The sequence below is a fragment of the Aphelocoma coerulescens genome, chromosome 4 (assembly GCF_041296385.1).
Source record: "Aphelocoma coerulescens isolate FSJ_1873_10779 chromosome 4, UR_Acoe_1.0, whole genome shotgun sequence".
In the NCBI taxonomy this organism is placed as follows: domain Eukaryota; kingdom Metazoa; phylum Chordata; class Aves; order Passeriformes; family Corvidae; genus Aphelocoma; species Aphelocoma coerulescens.
In genome coordinates this window covers 18,004,441-18,022,789 of record NC_091017.1, presented here as the reverse complement: position 1 = coordinate 18,022,789, position 18,349 = coordinate 18,004,441, and the positions used below count along the sequence as shown (strand labels likewise).

At 40.0% G+C, this 18,349-nt stretch overlaps 2 protein-coding genes across 3 annotated transcripts in view; one reads left to right on the top strand and one right to left on the bottom strand.

Moving 5' to 3' along the window:
* The window catches only part of ANAPC10 (anaphase promoting complex subunit 10), a 33,984-nt gene extending 32,788 nt beyond the window's left edge, over positions 1-1,196 (bottom strand). The window contains exon 1 of the mRNA XM_069012887.1: positions 1,052-1,196. The gene's annotated coding sequence lies outside the window, so the exon portion shown is untranslated. The remainder of the gene's footprint in view (positions 1-1,051) is intronic.
* Positions 73-18,035, top strand: ABCE1 (ATP binding cassette subfamily E member 1). 2 transcript variants are annotated; one of them, XM_069012880.1, is made up of 18 exons: positions 73-189; positions 7,149-7,316; positions 7,623-7,708; positions 8,221-8,318; positions 8,697-8,814; positions 10,628-10,765; positions 10,912-10,981; positions 12,085-12,181; positions 13,138-13,227; positions 13,821-13,942; positions 14,603-14,824; positions 15,212-15,271; positions 15,356-15,414; positions 15,587-15,697; positions 15,788-15,930; positions 16,027-16,149; positions 17,164-17,275; positions 17,519-18,035. In XM_069012880.1, exons 2-18 carry the CDS (start codon positions 7,214-7,216, stop codon positions 17,564-17,566), a joined length of 1,800 nt encoding a protein of 599 aa, XP_068868981.1. In that variant the 5' UTR covers positions 73-189; positions 7,149-7,213; the 3' UTR covers positions 17,567-18,035. The 2 variants fall into 2 exon arrangements, with proteins under 2 accessions (XP_068868981.1, XP_068868980.1); XM_069012879.1 differs by lacking the exon at positions 73-189 and adding an exon at positions 920-974.
* The last annotated feature ends 314 nt before the right edge of the window (positions 18,036-18,349 follow it).

Genomic DNA, 18,349 nt, shown 5'->3' with positions numbered 1-18,349 from the left:
CGGGGCTGGGCGGGGCGGGACCGGCGGGAGCGCCCCGGCCCGGCTCCTCCGGCGTGGGAGTGATCCTGGGATGCAGTCGGTGTTGGCTACGGAACCCGAGTTCCCGAGGTGGTCTCTTGGAAGTGCTTCCCCACGGGAAGGAAAGTAGTCCTAGAGTTTCAGATGCAGATGACACGCTGCTCAGGGCAGGTAAAGGCCAGCAAGACCTTGGTGTCGTGGCATCCCTTGTGAGGGAGCAAATCCTTGGACATAAATATTACTGGGAGTGGTACCCTTATTGAGGTGATGGGCTTCTGAAAGAGAGTGACAGTTCTTCCCGATGGGAGTGAAAGCCCCAGTATTCCAAGTGCAGATGACAGCTGCCCAGGGCAGGTAAAGGCCAGCAAGACCATTCTATCTTGGTACCTTTCGCGTTGTATCAATCCCCGGGCGGATCCGATTTTGGAGCTTGGTTCCTAATGCCGAATCTGCGGTCGTGAAAGGGAATGGCAACACCTATTCTTGAGGAAAGAAGCAGCCGTTCTAACTGCTGCTGCTGCCCGTGATCATCTACCCAGTGGAGATAGAAGCCAGCAAGACCTTTCTGTCCTGAGAACGCGCCGTGTCGAACCGGGGGCTCCCCTCGGAGCGGGGCCGACCCTCGCAGGGCAGGCTTGGGGAACCGGGACGGCCGGTGCCTCCCGCACCGGGTCCCGACAGGCTGCGCTCCCTCCGCACGGCCGCGCTCGAGCTCTCCATGGCGAGGGCCGCCCTTCCTTCCCTTCCCTCCCCTCCTCTCCGTGGCGCGCGCCCAGACCCCGCCTCCCAGGCCCGACGGCCATCTTGGCCGGGTGGCGGCGGCGGCGCGAGCACGTTGCGCGCGCGGGCCCGCGCGCGGGAGCACCGGACGCCGTTCCCCCGCCGCGGCTCGACGGCGCCGCGCGCGCTCCCACCCCTCCTCCCCCCGCCCCGCCTCTCCCCCCTCACAGCTCCCGGTAAGTAACGCCGGGGGGAATTCCGACCTTCCCGCACGGGAATGGAGGCGGTAGGGATGGGGCCCCTCTCCTCATACCGTGCTGCTGGCCTGGCCGCCGCCGCTGGGCTTGGCCTGGGTGGCGGCCTCGCCCGATCCACCGTGGGAGAAGGGTCGGCTCGACCGCGCCCCGCCCGGGCCTTAGGGCCGGAGGCTCCCGGGAATCGGGGCTCGCTGCCGGCGTGGGCACGGCCCGGGCCGGCACTGCCTGCACACGCGGTACGTCATCCCAGACGCCTCGGGTTTTGTGCCAGCCGGGGTCAGCGAGCGCCGTCCCTGCTGCTGCTGCTCCCGGCCGCGGGAATGGCTTCCCTGTGGATACAGCGCGGGATCCTCGCCTGCTTGCGGTGGTGGCGGCCTGGCTCTGGGAAAGGGAACGCCGGCATTTTGCTCCTGTGGAAACGGGGAACTTCCTCCTCGGGTGGGGGGGAAAGCCGTATTTTGCCTTCTTTTGGGAGAACCTGATATCCACGTGGGTGCTTGTGGGGCGGTGAGGAGATCAAGCCTTCTTGCAGGTGCGATAAGATAGTAGGGTAAGGCCATTTTCTACGAGGTATGTGTAAAAACAAAAGAAGAAGTCGGCAGGGCTTTTCTCAAGGACCATGGTGGCGTTTCCTCCCTGGAATGCACATGGATGTTTCACCTGCACGTCCCTGTGACAGTTTTCACGCCCTAATTTAAGTTTCCCTGTTGTGGTTCCTTCCCTAAACTGCAGTCCTAAACCAGTGGTCGTGAAATTCTTTCATTAGTTTCATTAGATTGCTAATTTATGGTTTCATTCTCACACATTTCACTTCACGTTAAGGGGAAATGTTAAAGATTGAGTGATAATTAATACTGCTCAGCACAAGCTAAACACACCCACTCGTTGTGCAGCGTCAGTATTATTTGACCATATGCTTTCATGTTAGCATCTTATTTTCTTATTCATGTCGTGTCTTATGAGTAACATAATGATTTAATACAGTAGGGAAATTTAGGCATGTCTAAACTTTTTTTACATTGCCTCAGTTTCTAAAACTAATGTCAAAACCTTAAGCATGCACTAGTTCTTAATTCTTGGCAGATTTTATTTGTTCTTGTATCATTTACTATTGTTTCTGCTTTGAATCTTATAGATGTAGTGATTTCCCATATGCAGCTTGAAAATCTGTTTTATCTTTCATTTAAATTTTCTTTGGGTATTCTAGTTCTTAACTTTCTTGTTCTTGTTATGATCGACTGAATGTAGTCAGTCCATCAGCAATGGAATTAATAGGCAATTCTTGAGCTTGTTTTCAATGGCAGCTGGAAATGCTGCTCATCTTCTCTTCTTTCCACAGCATTTCTCTCTGAGGTCTGATGCAGTGTAATTTTATAAAATGTTCACTGTTTTTGTGCAAAGCAACTAAAGTATGACACAATTCTGAACCCAGACCTTGCCTTCACATCTTTCATTGAATAGTCTGGTTCTGTTTCAGGCTTCGTTTACTTTTAATGTTTTAATTTTTCTTTGTTTTAAGTCTGAATAATTCATTGCAATTTCAAATCCTTCTCACTCATAATTGCCTTGATTTAGTGGATTCTAATTTAGCTCTAATGCCTGTGAAAGAAATAAATATTATAAATGCAAGCACATTGCACTTGTTCTACAGATCGTACATGGCTGTTGCCTTCTGTGACAGATAGCAAGATCTGCACATGTGCTGTTTGGTTTTTTTTGTAATCTGGTGTGTCAGGGTGTGCAGCAGCTGTGTCAGACAGCCTAAGAATGCTGACTCAGAATGCTTGTGATAACATGTTTTGTGTCTTATTTTTAGACATGTTTGATTTTTTTGTATTAAATTACATAATTGAACATAATATACAGCTTTTGGCTTCAACAAGTGGTACTGCCAAGGTTTTTAGACCATCTTTTTTTCTCTAGCCAGAAGTTTTAGTCATTCTCTCATTGTTTCACCTGTGTTGTCAGTCCTTTCTGGGAAGATTTTCTGCTGCTACTCCATCATCATTGACTAATTCAAAGCAACTCTTTAGTCTAGTAGTTAGTAGTAAATTAATATTTTCATACTCTGTTGTTTATTCTGTTCTTGAAATGGAAAGGAGGAGTACAGTCATGAAGTCAAATGCTTCTGAGGAGCAGTTTCTCCTGCCCCTAAACTGCTGACTGCACGACACAGTTGCAGGTGTGCTATTCTGTAACATTGCTAGTCTGTGTTCAATGTCCTGAGAGTTCTACTTCTGCTCTTTGGAATCAGACCATCCTATAATTTAAATGCCACTCAGCTAACTGGATGTGAATATGTAACTTGAGTTCAGCCTGGTTTTGGACAGTTTGTTTATTTGTTTCTGAGTTCTAAGTAGAAATTATTATTTTCTGTCGTGGACAGTTGTCATTGTAGACATCAGCACAGTCCTGGAAATATTACAGAAGTTACAGGAGTCACAAATACTTTTTTTTCTGAAAATGGTTAAGACCACCAGAGAGTTTTGGATAATCTGACGCTTCCGTCAGGCAAATGGGAGCAAAGTGGGAGGAGTGTGTGTCTCCCTGCTGCTTCGTTGCTTCTATTCCCCCCACCAAGTACTCTAATAAATGCTTAGTGCACATACTTAAGTCTGTGACCCCTTCAAAACTATTCAGCACAGATGGGCATTTTCCCATGTAAGTTAGAATTAGAAAAAAATCCCAAACTTGGGCTGTTTCATTGCTTACCAACCACAGTCTGATTCAGCAGTGAGTGTAAACTTCAGTCTGATTAACCTGCCAAGACTGTGCAAGGCTTGCTGAGAAAGTTGGCAAGAATTGCTTGTTTTAAGCCATACTTGCCTTGGTGTTTGAGAGCAGCCCCGTCCCACTCCTCTGCTTTGCAACTTCAGGCTAAACCCGAGCTGGAAGGGGGCGTGGCTGAGGGGAGATGTCTGGGCTGCTCTCGGCCCTGCTCAGCAGGTACCTCGAGCAGGCTTTGGGGGGCTGGGGAGGGCAGCCTGCTGAGCCACAGCAGGTTTGTCTTCTGGAGCTCGCCTGTGGAACCCACAGAACTGGTTCACTGCTGCTTAGAGCCAGTGGTCTGTCTGTCTGCTCAGGCCTTGGAGAAAGGGCTGACCCAGGTTAGGCACTTCCCCTGGGAAAACAGAGAGGGAGTGATTCACCCCCAAATACTCTTTGCACTGTAAACTGCAGGATTTTAATGAAAAGCACTGGGATGTCTTCCCAGAGAATGTATCTTTATTTGAAATAATGACAATAACCGGTATCTGTCCCCAAGAAAATTACCCTGACCAGACAGCTTTATAGTCCTTAAAAAGGAGGCTTTCAGTTTCTTGTTTTCTCGTGTATTAAAGTGAGAACTGCAGACTCATTATTCCACGCCTGTTGGCCTGGCCTGCGGATGTCATTTCAATGTTCAGCCCTACTTTGTCAGTCTGGTCTGACCGTACAGAACTGTTAAATAACATTTAATTATTTTTTTTAATATTCAGTCATTTGTTTGAAAACATCAGCTGTGTTAATAGGACTTTCTGCCTTAGGAAATTTAAAATAGTAAAGTAAGAAAATGAAATACAAGTCGAAACTAGCACAATAAGGTTGGCAGCGTGACTAGTAGTTACATTCATTTACAGCTGATAAAGAATATTTTTGACATTAGTTTTAAAATACTTTGGAAATTTAATAAAGGAATAAGACTACCACTTTTAAAAGGAACTGCTTAAAATACTCATAACTATGGGAGTAATGGATTTAAGGATACAATAACATCTGCTTTTCTGACCATTGCTGAGTGTTAGATGTCCATCATCTTTTCATTCATATTGCAGTAATATCTGGAGGATTCCTTCCAGCTGAAGCTTATGGAAGAGTAGAGTTTAACATGATAAATGTGCCATACACCTATTTGATTCTTGCTTCCTTCAGGAGTTTGCAAGTCACAACCTTTCTTCATCCAGTAGCCTTATGAAATAAATACAGTCTGTAAACCACTCCAGGATACTTTGATTTGGTGAAGCAAAGGTGAACTGGACATCCAACAGAAAATACTTTCTTTAATTAGAAATGTTGGAGTCCTTTGGATGCAACTGCACCTTTGGATTGTGTGGAAACCTGAAGTATTTAAAGACTTTTTCCCAATTATATCCTTGAACTACTGATACTGCATTGAAATGGTTTTGAACACGCACCATCTGTAGGGCTGCCATCCCTTTATTTAGTGGTGGTGAGATGGAAATGCTTTGTACTTTATGGCATTTTTTGACCAAAAAAACCCTGTATGTCATCTGTAATATCTTAAAATCTTCCAAGACCCTCATAATTCAGTTGTCTTTGTTGTTCTGGAGCTGAAGGGAGTTGTCCTTAGGCATGCCTTGTTCATAGGAACACAAAAGTTATTGTTATTTTCAGTACCGTGAGTGAATATAGTAATGGAAATATGCATGTACTTTAAAACACATTGCACCTTTTTTACCTATCAAGACTTAAATGTAAAATTCTCTGCCTTTCCCTTCATTTGCTGCAGCTGTACAAAGTCCCAGTACTATCCCGTGCTTGTCAATATACATTACAAAAAGCTAAGCAAGGAAAGAGAGGGTTGTAGGATACAAGTTGTAATTTCACATCTTTGCATGCATTTATTTGTTATTTCAGGAATATTTAATCATCTTGTACTCCACAGAATTGTAGAATTTTTGAGGTTGGAAAAGATCTCCAAGGTAATTGAGTCCCACCATTAACACAGCACTGCCCCCTAACCTGTGTCCCTGAGTGCCACATCTACATGTCTTTTAAATGCCTCCAGGGATGGTGACACCACCACTTCCCTGAGCTGCCTGTTGCAATGCTTATCCACCTTTCAGCGAAGGTATTTTTCCTAATATCCTATCTAAGTCTCCCCTGGTTAAATCTGAGGCTGTTTCCTCTTGTCCTGTCTCTTGTTGTCTCTTGTTATTTTGGAGTAGAGCCCAATCCCCCACCTTGGTACACCCTCCTTTCAGGCAGTTGTAGCCAGTGATAAGGGCTCTCCTGAGCCTCCCTTTCTAAACACCCCCAGCTCCCTCAGCCGTTCCTCAGACCTGTGCTCCAGCCCCTTCCCCAGCTCCATTGCCCTTCTCCAGATTCCCTCCAGCACCTCAGTGTCTTTCTTGCACTGAGGGGCCCAGAACGGGACACAGCGCTCGAGGTGGGGCCTCACCAGTGCTGAGTACAGGGGGACAGTCACTGCCCTGGTCCTGCTGGCCACACTGTTGCTGATGCAAGCCAGGTGCCATTGGCCTTCTTGGCCCCCTGGGCACAGCTGGCTCATGTTCAGTCACTGTTGACCAGCACCTCCAGGTCCTTTTCCACCAGGCTGCCCCAGCCTGTAGCACTGCCTGGGGTTGTTGTGACCCAAGGGCAGGACCCAGCGTTTGGCCTTACTGATCCTCTCCCTATGCATCCAGCTTGGCCACATCCTTTTGCAGACCCTTTCGATGTTCTTTATAAAGAATTTTATTTATTTTTATTGAAATCTATTATAGGCATTGATACCATATTAGGAAGTGAAGAATGTAACTGTAGTTATTTAAATACTAATGAAACTGGAGATTACAGAATCAAACATCATCATGTATGTCTGCTCACATTGCCTGCTTTACTTTTTATATGCAATTACAATTTTCACTTTGGAAACTGGTTTACATTTTACACTGTTTTAATCCTTTAATACAGAATATTGGCATACAGTTTGTAAATGTAAATTCTAATGATATTCTTGGAGTAATAGTTGTAGTCACAGTTTGACAGTGTGAACAAGGGTGCTTTACACAAGGCAGCTTGTGAAACTAGAATTTACAGCTGTATAGATTCTTACTTATGTTCTTACTACAATATGCTTTTTTTGGAAACAAATCCATTTTCAGATATAATCACAATTTTATTTTTATACTGGAAAAATAGTAATGGGATGGAAAGTTGATGTTAAAAATTTGTGCAGTTATCTACGCATCAGTATCCTTTTTATTTGTATCTCTGACTTTGCTCTGTTTGCCACGTTGCTTAAAGGAGGAAAAAATCAATTAATTTTGTGTTTTTCATCTCTGCACTCCACTAGTAATAACTGAGGACATGTCTGTTCTCTGTACTGTCAGTAACATGGGGGCTTTTTCTCTTTTTTTTTTCCGTAAGGTCTGGAAGACTCCCACTACTCCTTGTCATAACTGGTGTATGTGTTTAACCCTAAATTGTGCATTATGGCAGACAAATTAACAAGAATTGCTATAGTCAACCATGACAAGTGTAAGCCAAAGAAATGTCGTCAGGAATGCAAGAAGAGTTGTCCTGTGGTTCGAATGGGTAAGATACAATGTAACAAAGTATTTAAGCAATTGGAGACCATTCAAATCAATTTCTACTAGGAGGAATGAGCTTTTTATAATTGCTAGATTTTTCTGTACTGTTCAAGGTTTTGTTTCATAAAGCCTTTAGAAATATCACTGAAAGCATGAACAATTCTTAGTAATAATGACACTTTTCAACCCCTTAGATGATCTAAAGCTGCAGTGAACATTCATCAGCTACATGTTCCTCTGTGAAATTTAGTAGGCAGGAGTTTTGATTCACCAGAAACTTTATTGACCTTATCTTAATTTTTTTCACCAGGAAAACTTTGCATAGAAGTCACATCACAGAGCAAAATAGCATGGATTTCAGAAACACTTTGTATTGGTTGTGGTATTTGCATCAAGGTAAATGTTAAACTGCTTTTTTTAAAGTGCTAAATGTTCCTTATTTTGCTATTACATTTAGTAATGCATGCTGTTAACTTGAAAAAGCAGTTTTCTTTCCTGGACTGATCAGACCAAGTTAACTGTTACTGTTCATAGAAAGTGAAGAACTGTGTCACTTGACTGAACTGGTTGGGTTGCAGGGTGTGGGTTTTGTTGTGGCTTTGTTTTTCTTTAGCTTTGTTTGGGTTTCTTGTTTGTGTCTGTAGACAGCAGCAGAATTATGTTTTTTTGAAAGAGGTGGAGAATATGTGCGGTGTGCCTTATTTGTATTGTAGACCAACAGTCTAAATTGCTGACTATTAATTTGAAAAATGTGGTATAGAACTTCCTTGGCAGGTTGATCATGTAAAGGAAATTTGGTACAAGTCCATGTAAAACTGCAAATGCACAGCTGGGTGCAGTATGAAACATAGTCTTTTGTTAATAAATTGTTGCGTGCACTAATAATCTCTATTTTATTTCAATTCCAGAAATGCCCTTTTGCAGCCTTGTCAATTGTTAACTTACCTAGCAACCTGGAGAAAGAAACAACGCATAGATACTGTGCCAATGCCTTCAAACTTCACAGGTATTTTATTTTTCAAATATCAATATAACAGAGACAAAAAATCCAACATAGTGCACATCCAAGCGTTCTTGTTTCTTATTTCCAGTAGCTTCCTTTTAGAATGTTAATTATGTTTTTCTTAGTAATAAGTATTATAATGAAATAAAGTGTAAGGGATTATTTTACAGAGCCCCTATTTAAAAACAGACTACCCTTAAATATTTCTTATGATCTTCTATTTGTAAGGAATTTGATATTATTTGAGTTAGATATCTGCAAGTTAACAAAGTAGGCTGTAATAATGAGAAATCTGAAAATGACTTGTAACATTTACTTGACCACTTAATATTGGTGTCTGATGACATTAATATAACACAAAGTTATCAATGTTGTGTACAGGTTGCCTATCCCTCGTCCAGGTGAAGTACTGGGATTGGTTGGAACCAATGGTATTGGAAAATCAACTGCCTTGAAAATTTTAGCAGGAAAACAGAAGCCAAATCTTGGAAAATATGATGTATGTATCAGCAATAGAGTTGGCATTCTAGATAGCTGTGTTTATATATTTGGACTGAGTTTTTGTATTTGTGTGGATCTTGGCACTTTCCCTGTTAACAGCCAGTGACCTATTCCACACAGGAACAGTAGCAGAAGGTTATTGTTAACAAAGGCTTTCTTGCAAATTGTGTACATCTCTCAAGAAAGATCAGGATACTAATTATAACTGTAACTCGCAGAAGATAAGTATCAGAGGTAGGTTTCTGTCTTGAAGTCACACTTAAGGGCTTGGAGTTTTTTTAATACCAGTCTTTAAAAATTGTCAAGTTTTTCTCCCTGCACAATTTACCTGTTCCTGGGAGGGATTTCCATAGCTCAAGTTTTGGAGTTTCTTCTAAGTTAACTTTGTTTTTATCTGAATAGCTCTAGGGTCTTTGAGCACTTGCCATGTACACTTGTGATTTCTTAGGCATTTTTATCTTTGATTCTTTTGAGGAGGATTTCTCGTCAAGTATGTTGTTAGTATGTAAGTTGTGATTGAAGATATTTTCCAGTGTACAGTTTAATACTGAGCTCTGAAAATCCTTAGTTTCTTCATGTTGCTAGTTACTTAGAGATAAGATTTTTTGAGAACCAGACTTACAACAACTGTAACTGCTGGGATTCATGGGAATTCATAATCCATTTTCCTATGTATGTACTCCAAGTCAAACTGCAGCCAGTGAGCAAAATACTTTACGAGGGCTTCTTTACCTAGCACTACTCCAAAGAGTAAATACTGTTAGAGAAAAGGCATAAATAACTACTATCAGTACTCCTCTTATCAGTATTTCAGATATCAGTTTCTTACCTTCAAATTGCACAGGGACAATTGAATTCTGATGGACACTTTTGTCCTTCAAGAAGCACTTGTAAGAACAAGTGTGTTCAAATTTCTTCAGCAGTTTCTTTACCTGAAAGAATAATGTTTTGATAAACTATTTATTTCATGGCTGCCACCTAAAGCTGCAAAGAAATAATCATTTCCCAGATACATTCTCTTTCAAGTTTGGTTTTTATTATTTTGTGGGCTTCTTGTTTCAGGTGGTAGTATTGCAGAAATAGCAAAACTTTTGACTTTCTGAATGTGTACTTAATTGAATTACCATGCTTCCAAAATCAGACTTTGCTGTGAAGGAGCCATATCAGTATGACCACAGAAACATGTGGTATGAATTGAATCTTCCATGTTGCTTCTGCTCTAAAACTGATGGAGCATTTCCTCTGTGTATTTGCTTGGTTTGGAAGTATGACTGTGTCAGTCTGATTCCATACTGTTTATCATCAAAGTCATTAACTCAGCACCCCTCAGAGTAATACACTGTGCAAGGGGAAGCTTTTCCTGGGTGAGTGCTCTGAATAGTCCCTTTCTTTTTCAGCTTGTCCTTTTTCCTTTGTCTTCTCATTCTTTTTCCTTGGAAATCTTTGCTAGAAGCAGAGAAAATTACCAAATTTTATTGCATCTTCTGTGCAAGTTTGTGCTTTTATTGTTCCAATCCTTTTCCTTTGGAGTAGCTGTAGTGTAGTTACGCTAATCCATGCTGTCATTTTCCCCAGGAAGTTGTTTCAGTTCAGTAGATTCTTAACTGTGCAAATTTAATTTTTTTTTTTTTAAGGCTAGTGATACCTGGAAAAAATCTCTAAACTTCGTTTTTAGAATGTTTTTGGAGGGTTTTTTTGTTTGTTAACTTACAAGCATATTCTATTTTGCCTTATTGGTTGGGATTTAAAATTAGGGTTTCTTATTATGCTTTTAATGGTATAAGTAAACCCAGGCTTTAATTTTGTCACAGGATCCACCTGACTGGCAAGAAATTTTGACTTACTTCCGAGGATCTGAATTACAAAATTATTTTACCAAGATCCTGGAAGATGACCTTAAAGCTATCATTAAACCTCAGTACGTGGACCAGATCCCTAAAGCTGCAAAGGTGAGACCTTTCATGAGTTAATAGAACGCTGGGAGCTTCTTCTGTAGTACTTCTCTTGTGATTAAAGGTTTTATTTAGCAGCATAATTCAGAACTGTCTGAAATTTTTTATGTTGTTTGTTTTGTTTTTTATTATCTATCATGCAGGGAACAGTGGGATCAATTCTGGATAGGAAGGATGAAACTAAGACACAAACTGTTGTATGTCAGCAGCTTGGTAAGTAATTTTGTACAGTCAAATTTTAAAGCAGTTGAGAAGCTTGTATTTACTGAAACAATCAAGTTACCAGAATGTGATAGAACATGTAAATTATACCAAAAAAAACTATACACGTAAATTATACTAAAAAAAAAGCAGAGAAAAAGTAAAGGTGCTTTAGCGTAACGCCTCGGGCTAAATAACACAAATAATACTTCCTGGTGGCAAAGGCAAACTAATTGATACATGCTAGTTAACAGAATGTAATGCAGTTTCTGTTTCATAGTAGAAAGTGCTTATTTTTAAATATGGAAAAATTCCAGTTAATATCTGCTGCTCTTGCTTGCTCACAAGTGTGGCAAAATCTTAGCATCCCCCTTGGGAGAACCACTGCATGTAGAAAGTATTATCCTAGTGTACCACACTCCCCCCAAAGCCTGTATACATCTAATTATAGTAGGAGTAACACTGACTTCTGAGATTAATATTACTAATAAGAACATCTGCATAGTTCAGCCCTGGTGATGTTTTGTATGTGTTTTATGTTTGGTTGTTACTGAATTTAGTTGTTGCTAAATTCACAATAGGATTCTCTTTGGTAGAACTGGGTGGTAAAAGTGGGGCTGCCATTGTGCCACCAAGAACATGGGCTTTGAGTCTCAATTTATTAGTGACACAATCTATTCTTGAAATGCAGTGTTCATTAAACTGCCTAGAAAATACTGGCTTCACCCTTCTGCTGTAAGGTTTGAGGGACTTGATTTTCCTGAAAACCAGGAATCTTCAGCCAAGTCTGACAACAAACACTTTCAAACCTGGTAAAGTTTCTTTATAGGGCCAGAAGTCTTTACCAAATATGTGGTGGAAGAAGAACTAGAAATGTAATCCTTCTGCATGATAAGAAGGGGCCATGCAGCTAGTGCTGCAGAGAAGCCATAGCTTGCTGTGACGTAGTATTAGCAGTATGATACTGATACTGTATAAACTGAATGCTTATTCTCCTTTGTTTTCTTTTCCTCTGTGTAGAATGCTTGCTATCTTTATACATTTTTCTGTAGGTAATAAAAATATGGATTGTTGTGTTGGTTATAACATACCTAAAATTAACCACTTATTTGCAGACTTAACACACCTGAAAGAAAGAAATGTTGAGGACCTTTCAGGAGGAGAACTTCAGAGATTTGCTTGTGCAGTTGTTTGCATTCAGAAGGCTGATATGTATGTTTAATTTACTTCTGTTACACATTGCTTCTAATAATCTGTCTCAGAATATGGTCCTCGAATTTACACTTAACCATAATACTTCTGTTTGAAACATTGAAAAGTATTTATTAATTATTAAATTAAGTTTTAAAAGGATTTTTAAAAAAACCAAAACTTTTGCCAACTCATCAGCTGAAAGCCATATTTAGTTCATGTATAATCTCTGGATTTTGCATACTTTTATTTACCTGAGTGGAAATAGCTGATTTCAGAAGCTAGTGTTAAATTTCAGCATCACAAATTCATAACCTCTGCCTAATCCCACCTAAATATATCCTGTTGGACAGCACACCTGTCTCAGCCTCTCTGAATGAGAAAGGTACAGCTGCTTCCCCACCTCTTGGAACTTGTGTCCCTCCTCTCCTGTCTTGCAAGCAGGAAATCAGTGTCTAATCTATGCTGTTTCCTGACTCCTTGGGACCAAGAAAGCAAAATCAGAAGAGTTACAAGGTTTTGGGTTTTTTGCTTTGATGAATTTTTGGTTGGTTGGTTTTGTTCTGCTTGGGCTGCTGTTTTTTGGTTGGTTGGTGTGAGTTTCAAGTGAGTTTCCTTGTTCAGTTTTCTCTTTTTGGAAGATGTCCTTCTTCCATTCTTCTAAAGTATTTCTACACTTTTCATTTCATGTTAAGGTAACTCAGAATGAGTGCATGGGACTCCTAACTGCTGATTTCTTGTAACTTTTGGTAACTTTGTCAGACCTCATGACAAAGTAATACTTAACTCACTTTCAGATAACAGTCTACAGAGAATGAGGGCAGGTGTGCACAATTCTCATTTTTTGTCTCTCTTTCTCAGTATAAATAATGATAATTTTTTATTTCCATGTATTTAATAGTTGAAATGTTAATATTATGTTTGAATAAGTAGAAAGCTTGCATTCACTAAGACTTCACTCTTCCTTTTGGGATTAGCTTCATGTTTGATGAACCTTCCAGCTACTTGGATGTCAAGCAGCGATTGAAGGCTGCCATTACTATTCGGTCCCTGATAAACCCTGACAGGTAAATACAAGCTTCAAATATTTTGCTAGACTGTAATAATGCATGCCTGTTCACAGAGGGAAGAAACATCCAGTCCATCTCCTTAGAAGAAGTGCTCACTTCTCAGTATGGTATACTAACAGATGTTTAAAATATTCTAAGTCAGTCATATTCTATTCTTTTGCATTTTGGAAACTTACTTCCTGTAGTTTCTTGTCTCGATTCAGAATTTTGTAATAAGGATGGGAAAACATTGGTGGTTACTTTCCACCTGAATATTGCTGTTTCATCCCTTTCTCACAAAGATTTTTATTTTCTTAAAATGTGCTAAGTATTTTTCACTCAAATCAGTCAATATCCTTCCACTTACCTACATAAAGAAGCTGCCAGTTTACACTGAAGATGGGCTTTCAATTTGTCATTTACAAGTTTATTGGACAGTTTAAAAAATGCTTGTTAGAGATTTGAACTCTCTCCTTTTTTAGTATAAAGTGAAGAAACCATGTTAACTAAAAATCGTGTTGATAGCTCTTGTTTATGCAAGAATAGAGTAAGAAAAAAGGAAAAAATGTTTTGCACTGAAGTAAAAAAGCATCTCTCTGGCTCTTTTTCAGGTACATTATTGTTGTAGAGCATGATCTAAGTGTGTTAGATTATCTCTCTGACTTTATCTGCTGCCTGTATGGTGTGCCAAGTGCTTATGGTGTTGTTACCATGCCTTTCAGCGTAAGAGAAGGTAATTCTTGCCATATTTCTCCTTTTAAGCATAACCAAAAAAGACAGCAAAATGCCAATTGTCTGTTGTATAAACTTGTCTTCTTCCTGTTACAGTTCAGCAATGAAAATTTACTGATTTTCTGCAGAATTTCTGTGTTACATGATTCTAAATTTGTAACTCAGCCCAAAAGCCTTAATTATGAAATGCCCTTTTTCTCTTGCTATGGACATCATTTTGATACTTGTAGGCGTTCTGTAAACAGTGGAGTTACACAAAAGACCTTATTAGTAGAGAAAGGTCAGGAGACAGTTTGCACAGTGCAGAGGTACATATTGTTCATCTGAATTGACCCCACTTGTAGTTCTGAGCTCAGTAAAAACTGGTTTTGGGAGAATGGGCCCAACGGCAGTAGTTCCTTTAAGCCCCACACATATCTCTAACTGTGGGTGTTCAGGAAGAGCTGCTACAGCCATTCTGTAATTTAGTAAGGGTTTTCTTCATTCAATTTGCATAATGTGCACACTTTTAAAAAGGGGAGGTCTTGTTGCTTCTTTTACCATGCCATTTAAATTCCAGCATTCTCCTTACCTGAATGGAATTTATCGCCAGGAATTGAAATTCATCTTGTTTTACTTTGTTACAGACCTTTTTTAATGATCTTTTTTCCTCCCATCATAGGCATAAACATTTTCCTAGATGGCTATGTTCCAACAGAAAATCTAAGGTTTCGAGATGCATCTCTGGTATTTAAAGTAGCTGAGACAGCTAACGAAGAAGAGGTTAAAAAGATGTGTATGTACAAATATCCAGGAATGAAAAAAAAGATGGGAGAATTTGAACTATCCATAGTAGCTGGAGAATTCACTGATTCTGAAATTATGGTGATGTTAGGGGAAAATGGTGAGTGACTATGCTCCTAAAGCCCTTCTTCACTTTGGGAGCCAGGCTTCAGAATTACTGAGTTTGAGTCGGGTTGAGCTGCTTGTTACCTGGGGAAGATATCACACCATGAATCCCCTGACTAGAGAGAAGGTGAAGTTACCGTGTGTTAACAATGCCATTGTTTGTCTGTTACCCCATTTTAAAAAGTTACCATTTTAAGATGTCTCTTCCATTTGAAAAAGCGAGTAGTAAGTGCTGGAAGTTAATATAGGAGTTCTCAAAGCAGTCTAATTTTAAAATGTATTCTTTAGTAAATAGTCTTTGTTGTTGTTGTATCAGTGACTTAATTGTTAGAGGTCTAAATTACTAAAAAGTGATTAATCTGGAACTTGTATTTTAACTTAGGAACTGGCAAAACAACATTTATCCGAATGCTTGCAGGAAGACTTACACCTGATGAAGGAGGTAATGTGTAATACCTTAGCTGAAACCTATTTTAAAGATACTGGAAAGGCTCTTGTTTACAATATTAATTTTGTCTTTTTATAGGTGAGGTCCCGGTCCTAAATGTCAGCTACAAACCACAGAAAATCAGCCCTAAATCTACGGTACATTTCAGCCTTATTTACTAAGTATTGTGTTTGCTACAAAATGCAGAGACAGAATTTTTTTTATTCTTATTTTATATCTATTATCTATTTAGATAGAATTTTTTTATTCTATTTATGCTTGTTTTCTTGTGGTGCATAAAACTGAATAGCAACATTTTCCTTTTGCTAGGGAAGTGTCCGTCAGCTGCTGCACGAGAAGATCAGAGATGCCTATACACACCCCCAGTTTGTAACTGACGTGATGAAACCTCTTCAGATAGAAAACATCATTGACCAGGAGGTATTAATTGCTTGAATCAACATCCCAATTGTCTTAACTCTTAACCTGTACCTGAACTAAGCATGGCCTTGTTTCTTCCCACACCACCAGGTTCAGACACTGTCTGGTGGTGAGTTGCAGCGTGTGGCGTTAGCTCTTTGTCTGGGTAAACCTGCAGATGTTTATCTGATTGATGAGCCCTCAGCGTATTTGGACTCTGAACAGCGTCTGATGGCTGCCAGAGTCATTAAACGGTGAGTACACATGGTGGGGAATGAACTGAAATTGGCAGTAGTATTACAATGAGATCACATTACTCTCTCTTCTTTTCTTTTTCTCCCTCATTTCAGTTTCATTCTCCATGCTAAAAAAACAGCTTTTGTGGTAGAACATGATTTTATCATGGCTACATATCTTGCTGATCGTGTGATTGTTTTTGATGGCATTCCTTCAAAGAACACACTGGCAAACAGGTAAGAGAGTTGTTGGGATTAATAAGCAAGATTGTCATCCCTGCTTAGGGAAATTTAAGCTGCATCCAAGGCTGTCCTGAGCATTCTGACTTTGGTTTTGAATCATGGAACAGAAAATGGGATTGATTCTCACAGGCTGGCTAGACAAAAGCTGGGGTAGGGTTGGAGAACCTAACCAAACCCTCAAGAACTAGACCACCTCCTGGCTTTAGACCAGCCTTAAGCCAACTGCACAATGGCTAAATTTCAATCAGAAGAGATCAAATAAGTAGCATCAATAATAAGGAAACAAAAAAGTACCATCTGTTAAGTGTGGCTCATTGAAAATAACTCTCAGATGTATTAAAAGAAAGCAGTGTATTAATGGTACTTGTATGCAGATGTAGTGAAGGGCAAGTCTTGACAGCGACATGCAGTGTACATTGTTTTACTCTTTCAAAGCTGTCCCATTTGATATGTCTACTTTTGTAAATAATTTCATGTAGATTACAGAGACTTTTTGATGAGCAGCCTTATCAGAAACCAGGCTCTTAGAACAGTGAGTACTTGGCACAAGCCAGATGAAGTAAACACATTGGTCTGCCATGTGTCTGCAACCCCCTGCTCTCCTGGTTTTGATGATGTTCCTTCCAAGAACACATGTGTTGGAATTCAAAAATCACAATTATACCCTGATGCTGAGAAAGTTATGATCTTTGTCAGATTTCGCTTATGGTGCAAGGGTTGGGGTTTTTTTCTTTGAATATAAGCAAGTGTGCCAGCACACACATGTAGATACAAAATAAAAATAATGTAAAGGTCATGGCTGGAAGCCACACTGAGGTACTACTCTCATCTTTCAGCAGCCTCTCAGACAAGGTTTGACTAAAAATGTAGCACAGCCCAGTACATCAAATGCAACTCACATTTGCATTTCCAGCTCTGAGTGAACTCAGGATGGAACTCAAAGTTGCCTGTAATTGTACAGTATAGTACTTCTGAAAATGTAGCTAAAATATTCTTCTCTTTTAACAGTCCACAGACTCTTTTGGCTGGAATGAATAAGTTTTTATCTCAGCTTGAAATCACTTTTAGAAGAGACCCCAACAATTACAGACCAAGAATAAACAAACTCAATTCCATCAAGGTAAGAGAGGAGCACCTTTACAGTAAAGGAGCTGTGATTGTTTAATATGAAGCCAGGTTTTAAAATAAGGACCAAAATGAAGATTGACATGGGAGTTCTGCTGTGCTGGAAAAACAGCATGTGAAACTAGTAAGAGTAATAAGGGAAGCAGAAAGGAGTTTAGATAAGTGTCTTTTATTTCAGTTATGTTCAAGTCTGCCAAAGACTACTTCAAGTAACTGTGACCTTTTTTCTCTTCCCAAGGATGTGGAACAAAAGAAGAGTGGAAACTACTTCTTCCTGGATGACTAAATATTGAATCCCAGCATCTTTTTAACTGGCATCACCTAAACAGCTGTGATGAGATGGCTCAGATCAGATTTTAGAAAAATTAATCTTTTGGAGCTTAAAATCTCTTGCTGCATTTAACATCCAAGACAGTAGCAGTAAACATCCTAGTCTGAGTAAAACTGCCACTTTCTATATTTTGGTGACACAGCCCTATTTTCAGTGTAAAAATTTCAAAATAGACCACCTTGAAATTGTGCAAACGGGTCTTCTGATTTTTCAAAATTTAAGGGAGGTTTTCAATTCAATATATCCTACTCATGTACCAAGTGCTGACTGAACTTCCTCATTTTAAAATAAATCTTTGAGGCTGTTTTCTGTCTAAGAGGGAAGTTTACTAAGAATGTCACGCTACAGGACCGACTCCTCTTTCTAAAAGGTTGAATCTCTCTGGATGAGGGTTTCAAAAATAAAATATCCACCTAACTTACAACTCCTCTGTGACACTGCAGAATTTCTTCAATAACTAATTCAGAAGTGTGTATATGATGTCACACACCCCTTTTCTCACACTGTAGTGCACACAGAAGATGCAGCACAAAGAATGTAAAAGAAGGTAGCAACATCTTTTTTTGATCATCTGCCCCTGTGCATCTTCTCAGACCTAGTGAGACAAAAATAATTTGTGAAACCATCTTAAGGAAATACTAACATCCTTTCCATCTTTCCAACTTCCTCTTCCATGAAGTTTTTATAAGGTTAAGATGCAGGAATTACTTTAAGAAATAAAGCCTTGATCCTTACTAC